The sequence below is a fragment of the Lampris incognitus genome, chromosome 10 (genome assembly GCF_029633865.1).
Source record: "Lampris incognitus isolate fLamInc1 chromosome 10, fLamInc1.hap2, whole genome shotgun sequence".
Classification (NCBI taxonomy): Eukaryota; Metazoa; Chordata; class Actinopteri; order Lampriformes; family Lampridae; genus Lampris; species Lampris incognitus.
Window position 1 is genome coordinate 24,491,607 of NC_079220.1, and position 8,445 is coordinate 24,500,051.

The 8,445-nt window shown below is 46.3% G+C and overlaps 1 protein-coding gene across 1 annotated transcript in view; it reads left to right on the plus strand.

Moving 5' to 3' along the window:
* Positions 1-6,326, plus strand: part of hs3st4 (heparan sulfate (glucosamine) 3-O-sulfotransferase 4) — a 164,595-nt gene extending 158,269 nt beyond the window's left edge. The window contains exon 2 of the mRNA XM_056288108.1: positions 5,672-6,326. Within this exon, the coding sequence (XP_056144083.1) occupies positions 5,672-6,326 (655 nt within the window). The remainder of the gene's footprint in view (positions 1-5,671) is intronic.
* Positions 6,327-8,445: the final 2,119 nt, after the last annotated feature.

Consider the following 8,445-nt stretch of genomic DNA (forward strand, 5'->3'; position numbering starts at 1 on the left):
TGCCGCACATGCAGTCATCCGCTTGTTGGAGTCTGGTTAGACTTCCGTTAGTCTGCTTCTCAGTAAGGTACTTCCTCGTCCCGTTTGGACCACTGTAATCACAAGCTTGTCATGCTAGGTGTAGGACTGCGAAACTGACCAGCATCCTTTGCTCTTTGGAGGAACTGAGAGGATTTTGCTGTAAAAAACTAGCTGCTTGTGCCCTCGATTAGCATTTGTTCAGATTGGAAATCATCCCCTCAATGCATTTTCATTGCCAACGTCTCTCCATACTTTAAAGGCACTTTTTTTCCCTTAATAAAAGCGAAACTGTTGCAGGAGCCATTTAGCTGCCACTCACAATGCAATGAGTGTGACAATGTCCAAAACACTGCTGAATATGCTGTTCGGCTTAGCTTTAATAATCTCATCAGTATGACAAGGTTCAGTTCAAAAGGCCCCCTTGAGAAAAACACATTAGACGATAACAGAGCTGAAAAGGACAAAAATTAAAACCAAAAAAGAAAAAGTGAAGGGTGTTTCAACTGAATACATCGCTTAGCTCTTCCTCTGGCTCTGGCAAGACAGAGCAGCGGTGCAGCCGATATTGACAGAAAACTTCCCCCATTCTTCTCTACACATCATTAAGGTAACATAATAAGGTGCGGCAGGCTGTCCCTCATCCCTCGCTTCCAAAAGTCTGTCATGGACGGGCACATCCAGAGCAGCTGATTGCATTGGGCCTGACGTGGAGGAAGTTCAATGCATTCACATTCTGCAATGGAGCCATGATCAATCCCAATGAGCGATCGGAGAGATCTTTTATTTCTCTGCCAGTATTTATCAGAGGAACAACTAAGCTGCTCCGCGGAAACTCTCTCCATGCTCCAAGAAGCAGCTCGCCACTATTGGTCGGTCGGATGTAAATTGCCGCCATCCCTTGGCTCATCATGCCTCAAAATAATTCCCCTTCCGTTGGTTTGACAGGACATAATGAAACATGGAGGTACATGCTTGGACATGTTCCAGAGCACTTCTTAAATGGGATTCAGGAGCCTATAGCACTGGGGAGGAACTGTGCTGTTCTTTGAAGGTTGCCTCCTGCTGCAATACACACACACACACATATACTATATATATAACTCTGTTAAAAGAAACACTCAGTGGTAGGGAAAGTGTTCAACAAATAAGGAGCAAAATAATCCAGTGAGTCAAGTAAATTCTTTGAACCACTGTCTCCAAACCATTTTTATATGGTTTGGAGACAGTGGCACTGATGAAAAGACAGGAGGTGGCACTGGAGGTGGCAGAGGTGAAAATGCTAAGATTTTCCCTGGGAGTGACAAAGAAGGACAGGATTAGGAATGAGTATATTAGAGGGACCGCTCAAGTTGGACGGTTTGGAGACAAAGCAAGAGAGGCAACATTGAGATGGCTTGGACATGTGTGGAGGAGAGATGCTGAGTATATTGGGAGAAGGATGCTGAATATGGAGCTGCCAGGGAAGAGGAAAAGGGGAAGGCCAAAGAGGAGGTTTATGGATGTGGTGAGGGAAGACATGCAGGTGGCTGGTGTGATGGAAGAAGATGAGGAGGACAGGAAGAGATGGAAACAGATGATCCTCTGTGGTGACCCCTAACGGGAGCAGCCGAAAGTAGTAGTAGTAGTCAAGTAAATTCTTTATGAGACAGTACAAGCGTGTTTCATGCCATAACCAATCATCAGTTTTATATATATATATATATATATATATATATATATATATATATATATATATCGCCTCACGGCAACAAGGCCCTGGGTTCAAGCCCTGGGGTAGTCCAACCTTGGTGGGTCGTCCCGGGTTGTCCTCTGTGTGGAGTTTGCATGTTCTCCCCATGTCTGCGTGGGTTTCCTCCGGGGGCTCCGGTTTCCTCCCACAGTCCAAAGACATGTAGGTCAGGTGAATTGGCCGTACTAAACTGTCCCTCGGTATGAATGGGTGTGTGTGTGTGTGTGTGTGGGCCCAGTGATGGCCTGGCGGCCTGTCCAGGGTGTCTCCCCCCCTGCCGCCCAGTGACTGCTGGAATAGGTTCCAGCATCCCCACGACCCTGAGAGCAGGATAAGCGGTTCAGATATATGGATATATGTGTGTGTGTGTGTGTGTGTGTGTGTGTGTGTGTGTGTGTGTGTGTGTGTGTGTGTGTGTGTGTGTATATAGCATTTACTGTACTCCACTTTTTCTATACATCACTATCTTAATGATGCATTAATGTGAGCAGTCAAATTGGCCTCTTTGAGATCTAAATTTCACCTTGCTTTAGTGTGGAAAGAGCTTTCCTCTTCAACTTATGATGAATGACCAAACTGCCCCGTGATAAAGCAGTTTTGGGAAACCTGAAGCTCCTCTTTTATGATTACTCCTTCAATACTTGCGCCCTTGTACATTTCCAATGTCAGGTTCTTAACCAGCCAGTCTGAAAGGAGCAGTGTCCTTATATCTAGAGTTTAGCAGCAGAGTAGAGTTTTATTTTTTTCCTCCACCAAATCACACGACACAAATCACTCAGCAACGACTCAAACATATTTAACATGCGTCAGGTGACGAGGGCCGTTACATCTTCTCCTGTACCACGGCTGAAATAGCTTCTGAGCGCTAAGCACATGTGTTTCCCCAGTCGTCTCTTCTGAATAATGTCCCGGGTGAGTGCTGCAACACAGGAAGTAGATGTCGCGTGATGCGCTCGCGGTCAGAGGAGGTAAACAGCAGATGGTGAGCGGGGGTCTCTTTAGCGCTGTGCATTTTATTTACCTACCCACCTGAATGACCCGGGCCCGGCTGAACAGCTGATGCGGAGAAGGGCGCAAGTTAACCGTTTGCTCTTGTTTACTCTGGTTCCACAAGACTGCAAGGCCACGGGAGTCATTCGCCATGCTCGAGGAAAGAAGCTTGTTTATCAGCATTTCGAGTTTCTGTTCCGCCTCTCTCCGTCCTACTGACATTTCAGATGTACATGATCCATGACTGATTTCCAATCAAAATGGGAGCCTCAATCATACTGGGACGTATCTGGTGGTCACAATTCCCATTCTGTCTTTTTTGGGGGGGATTTATTTAATTAAACATAATGAGAGGCACTGAGCCTGATAAGGACAAGAGCTTATTACGTGCAGGCATTTCTAAAGGTAACCTTGGATGTTGTTCATTTAGTCCTGTCAACTGGCTGCGCTCCAAGGAAGCACAGCAGATAACCACCAAGAAGCTGCGGTCCACACTGTAGGTCTGTGCTGAAGCTGTGCTCGCGTGGGCTTCATGGAGGTGATTACCGGCTCAGTATTATTATTATTATCATTATTATTAGTTATTGTTATTAGTTCTGAGGAAGTAGTCACACGTGTCTTTTCCCCCTTTTTCTCCCCAATTCTACTTGGCCAATTACCCCACTCTTGCAAGCCGCCCGGCCGCTGCTCCACCCCCTCTGCCGATCCGGGGAGGGCTGCAGACTACCACATGCCTCCTCCCATACATGTGGAGTCGCCCGCCACTTCTTTTCACCTGACAGTGAGGAGTTTCACCAGGGGGATGTAGCATGTGGGAGTATCACGCTATTCCCCCCAGCCCCCCCCCCTCGAACAGGCGCCCTGACCAACCAGAGGAGGCGCTAGTGCAGCGACCAGGACATCCGGCTTCCCACCCGCAGACACGGCCAATTGTGTCTGTAGGGACTCCCGACCAAGCCGGAGGTAACACGGGGATTCAAACCGCCGATCCCCATGTTGGTAGGCAACAGAATAGACTGCTATGCTACCCGGACGCCCCCTACTCACACACGTCTGAACATCTGGTATCTGGGTGGGTGTAGATGCTTGTTCACTGGTATGGGTGGGCCTCTGTATTTACCCAGTTACATTCACTTATGTTTGCCTCATCCAGAGTCCTTCTGATATCTAATATACATATATATATATATACATATATACATATATATACACATATATACACATATATATACATATATATATGTATATATATATATATATATATATAATATAATATACTCACGTTATCCTCATCATTTTCTATTTTATGTTGTATCCATTTCAGTTATGTTATTTTCTGTTCGTCAAATGGATATATCTTTTAAAAACCATCCATCCATCCATCCATCTTTTTTTTTTGATTTGGCCCTTAAATTATTCCTTTCCTTACAGGGTGATGACACTTTTGTACAATACTTCAGTTGAGTGTAAACGATAGAAAAAAAGAAGGGGGAAAAAAGTAAAAAGAAGAAGACCTTGAAAGGTTGGAAAAATCTTTAGCCATTCATTACGGCAACAGAGGAAGTGTGGAACATTGATGGAATATAATGAAAACTAATACTCCTTCCAGTCACCATGCTATCTGTAGATATGTTTAATATCCCATTACAGACCAAGAGGTAACCTCGGTCCTCCAGTGTCGGGAGACACACATAATCCAGGGGGAAATTACCCATCAGGAATGCAATACTGTTACTGAGATGCAATTACCAGGCCACTTGTGAGACCTGCAGGCCCAGAATCCGCGGGCGGGAGGCTAGTCGATATATGAGTATAGCTGTTGCTGTGTTCTGCGGAGCAAATTGGATTCTTTGTGGGAGAACACTTCATTTAGAACATGGCCGAGATGCAAATGATTGATGCGGCCGTACATACGGGCACCACTGTACGGAGGGGCTGCTTTCATCATGGGATGGCACACTTGGACTCTGTCCCCTCTTTACGATATGTCTGCGAGTTATTGTGTTTGTTGTAAGTAAATAGATGCCGTATCTCACCGAGGATTTAATAGACCAATTTAGCGACGAGTGACTTAAGAAGAAGGAGCAGCAGGAAGCGTAGGGACATCAATGTAAGCGTGTGATAAGGATTCGCTTTGAGGCAGACATTAGGCCTTCGTATCAATACGGAAAACATAGGAACTGTGACGAACTCAGCTCTCCGCCCTGTGCACAAATTAGAGCCGCTAACGCCATTGACTCATTCCGCGACACTTCTACAGGGGCGGACATAATATTTGTGACGTCGGGGGGCGGGGGGGCGGTTATCCCTCAGATAAATGTCTCATCGCATCTTCAAATAAGATGATGCTGAATCTGAACATGCACCCCAGCTTCCACGGATGAGCATCCTCTGCACTTAGAGATGGGAAGAGAAAGAGAATTGGGGGGGTGGGGGGAGTAAAACCTTTGCACAATGCTAGGGCAAGCGCGTGCGAATAGCGAGGCAATCAGATTCCTGCACAGCGTGCGGAACCCCGGCTCGCATAATAAATGCATAGGCAAAACAACAGCCACGGGCACCGCCGTATTAATGATATGCAGTGAACTCATTATTAAAGTTCCAAAACAGCTCCTGGAGTAACACAGATGGAGTCAATTAAGCATTGAGCATGCTTGCTCGCCTGCCGTTTCATCTTTTCTTCTTTTATCTCGCGCACATTACTCCACGGGTGTAATTAGCTGTATGTCCCCCCCCTCGCAACATAATGTCCAGTGATGATAACGGTTATTTTCACTTGTAATGCCAAATAATTTGCTGCTTAATAAACGTAACGCATTTGCTTGAGCCGTGTCCGTGGGTATGGCGTTTTGCGCTGCAATAGGTGTGGAGTAATAATACCTTACTGTCTTTCTTTTCTCTTTTCTTTTCTGTGTCTGTGTGTGTTGGCAGGGACCTGATGCCTTCAACCCTGGAGGGTCAAATCACCATGGAGAAGACGCCCAGCTACTTTGTGACCAACCACGCCCCGAAGCGCATCCACTCCATGGCCAGGGACATTAAGCTCATTATCGTGGTGCGTAATCCCGTCACGAGAGCCATTTCAGACTACACGCAGACTCTGTCCAAGAAACCCGAGATCCCAACCTTTGAGGTGCTGGCTTTTAAGAACCGGACTCTGGGACTCATCGACGCCTCGTGGAGTGCCCTGCGCATAGGGATATACGCGCTCCACCTGGAGAGCTGGATGCAGTACTTCCCTCTCTCGCAGATGCACTTCGTCAGCGGGGAGAGGCTTATAGTCGACCCCGCGGGCGAGATGGCCAAAGTGCAGGACTTCCTGGGACTCAAGCGGATTGTCACGGATAAACACTTTTACTTTAACAAAACAAAAGGATTTCCGTGTCTGAAGAAGCCGGAGGACAGCAGCACCCCGAGATGCCTGGGCAAATCGAAAGGGAGAACTCATCCTAGAATTGACCCCGATGTGATCCGCCGACTGCACAAGTTCTACAAACCCTTTAACATGATGTTCTACCAAATGACCGGCCAGAACTTTGAGTGGGAGCTGGAGGGAGGCAAGGAGTCCCGCAGCTCTCAGGACTAGTGGACTGCAGCAGAATGGCCCAGCAGAAGCCATACCACCAGCCTTCTCAGAAAAATAAAAATAAAGTGAAAAACACAACAAAAATAAGCAACTCCTGTTGTCCCACTCCATCTCCAGAGAGGAAAGTCGGGCACGTCAATCAATCATGGCTGTCTTTGCAGTGTCTGTACCCATAAGCAAAAGTTTACTGACATGCTTTTTTCTCTCCCTCAACAACGATGTTGTTTCTGGTGGCAAAACATAATTGTATATACGATACATAAAATACATTTATATTTGTGAAGAGGAGATGATTTATTCATTTTGTTTTTAAAGCATAGATCTGATATAAAGAAGAAAAAGAAATAATAATAATATGTTGACTACGGCGATGCATGCGATGATTTAAGTGTCCTTACCTCATGAGCCCCAAGGGTAAAGTCTGCCTGTTTCTGCTCCCTATAACTCTCCCTGCAGATCGTTGCCCTCACACCCACTCACCAGCATTCACAACACAACACATCCTATTCAAATGGCTGAGGCCATAAAGTGCTACGGATCATTTCTTTACACACCGTCAAGCTGCTGTAGAAGGAAAATGAGAAAAATGCCACACGTATAGTACAATGACACCATGATATGCGCTGTTTTTTTTCAAGTTGTCAGTGGTTGTATTCTGAGTGGAGAAAATCTTTTTCTTTTCTTTTTTTTTTTGGTCAATTGAAATTGACCAAAGTGTTTATTTCATCAGTTTCGATATATTTGTTTTTGGGGGTTTTTTGCGTTCATTAACTGGACACATATTCGACTACAGAATTGATGTACAGTGCCTATTTAGGCTCGGTATTGGGGTTGTTTGGGCATCCGGGTAGCGTAGCGGTCTATCCCGTTGCCTACCAACATGGGGATCGCCGGTTCGAATTCCGCTATTATCTCCGGCTTGGTCGGGCGTCCGTACAGACACAATTGGCCGTGTCTGCGGGTGGGAAGCCGGATGTGGGCATGTATCCTGGTCGCTGCTCTAGCGCCTCCTCTGGTCGGTTGGGGTGCCTGTTCGGGGGGGGGGGGACTGAACTGGGGGGAATAGCGTGATCCTCCCACGCGCTACGTCCCCCTGGCGAAACCCCTCACTGTCAGGTGAAAAGAAGCGGCTGGCGACTCCACATGTGTTGGAGGAGGCATGTGGTAGTCTGCAGCCCTCCCCGGATCGGCAGAGGGGGTGGAGCAGCAACCGGGACGGCTCAGAAAGCGGAGTGATTGGCCAGCTACAATTGGGGAGAAAAAGGGCTGGGGGTGGGGGGGTATATATATTCGGATTGTTTGGTTTTGTAGCGGATTGCTATTGCACTGACAGAGCCTGTGCCCTCCACAGCAGTGAAGCATCTTCGGCTTTGGCATTGTATGAAATGGGAGTTGTTGACTACACATTTCAAGCAGCAAGTTGTGCGTTTCACAACAGTTTTATCCCGATACAAACAACTTTCTGATGCCAAAACACACACACAACATATCAGATAGGAAACATCCGACAGTCCCAATGTGTTTGCCATCGCACCCTTTTCTAGCCAGGGTAGCGAGCCAGGCAGAAGTCTGTCTACAAACATTTGCCGTAACACAGACTTCTGTTGTTCCGGATTAATGGCCAGTTAGGTAAACCCGCTGCTGGAACAATGTCAATGTCGTCGTGAGAATAGGCTGTCAACAAAAGCTTTCACTCGTGTCCAGGTAAATCGCGAAGCCACTGCAACCCTCTGTTCCTAACTTGAGTCTGTGAATGTCAGGCAAATGTGAACGTCTGTTGATTATTTTTTCCAACCAACCACTTAAAGATACGCAGTATCAACTGAGCTGATACACATGCTAAAGTGAAGATGACCACAGGGTTTTGTTTTTGTTTTGTTTTTGCAGTCAAATGCTCATTTATATAAACCCTTATTTATCCACGTGTTAACCAATGGAATAACAAGAGTAACATGACCTATCATTTTATCTTTGCATAACTCGCTGTGCATCTGTCTGTTGTCTCTGGACTTTTCATCATTTGAGACAATCAATAGAGTCAATGAGTCAATAAATACAGTCTGCTACACATCAATGGTTGGTACAGCTATGATGCATTGCATTGTTAATCTTCCCTGTT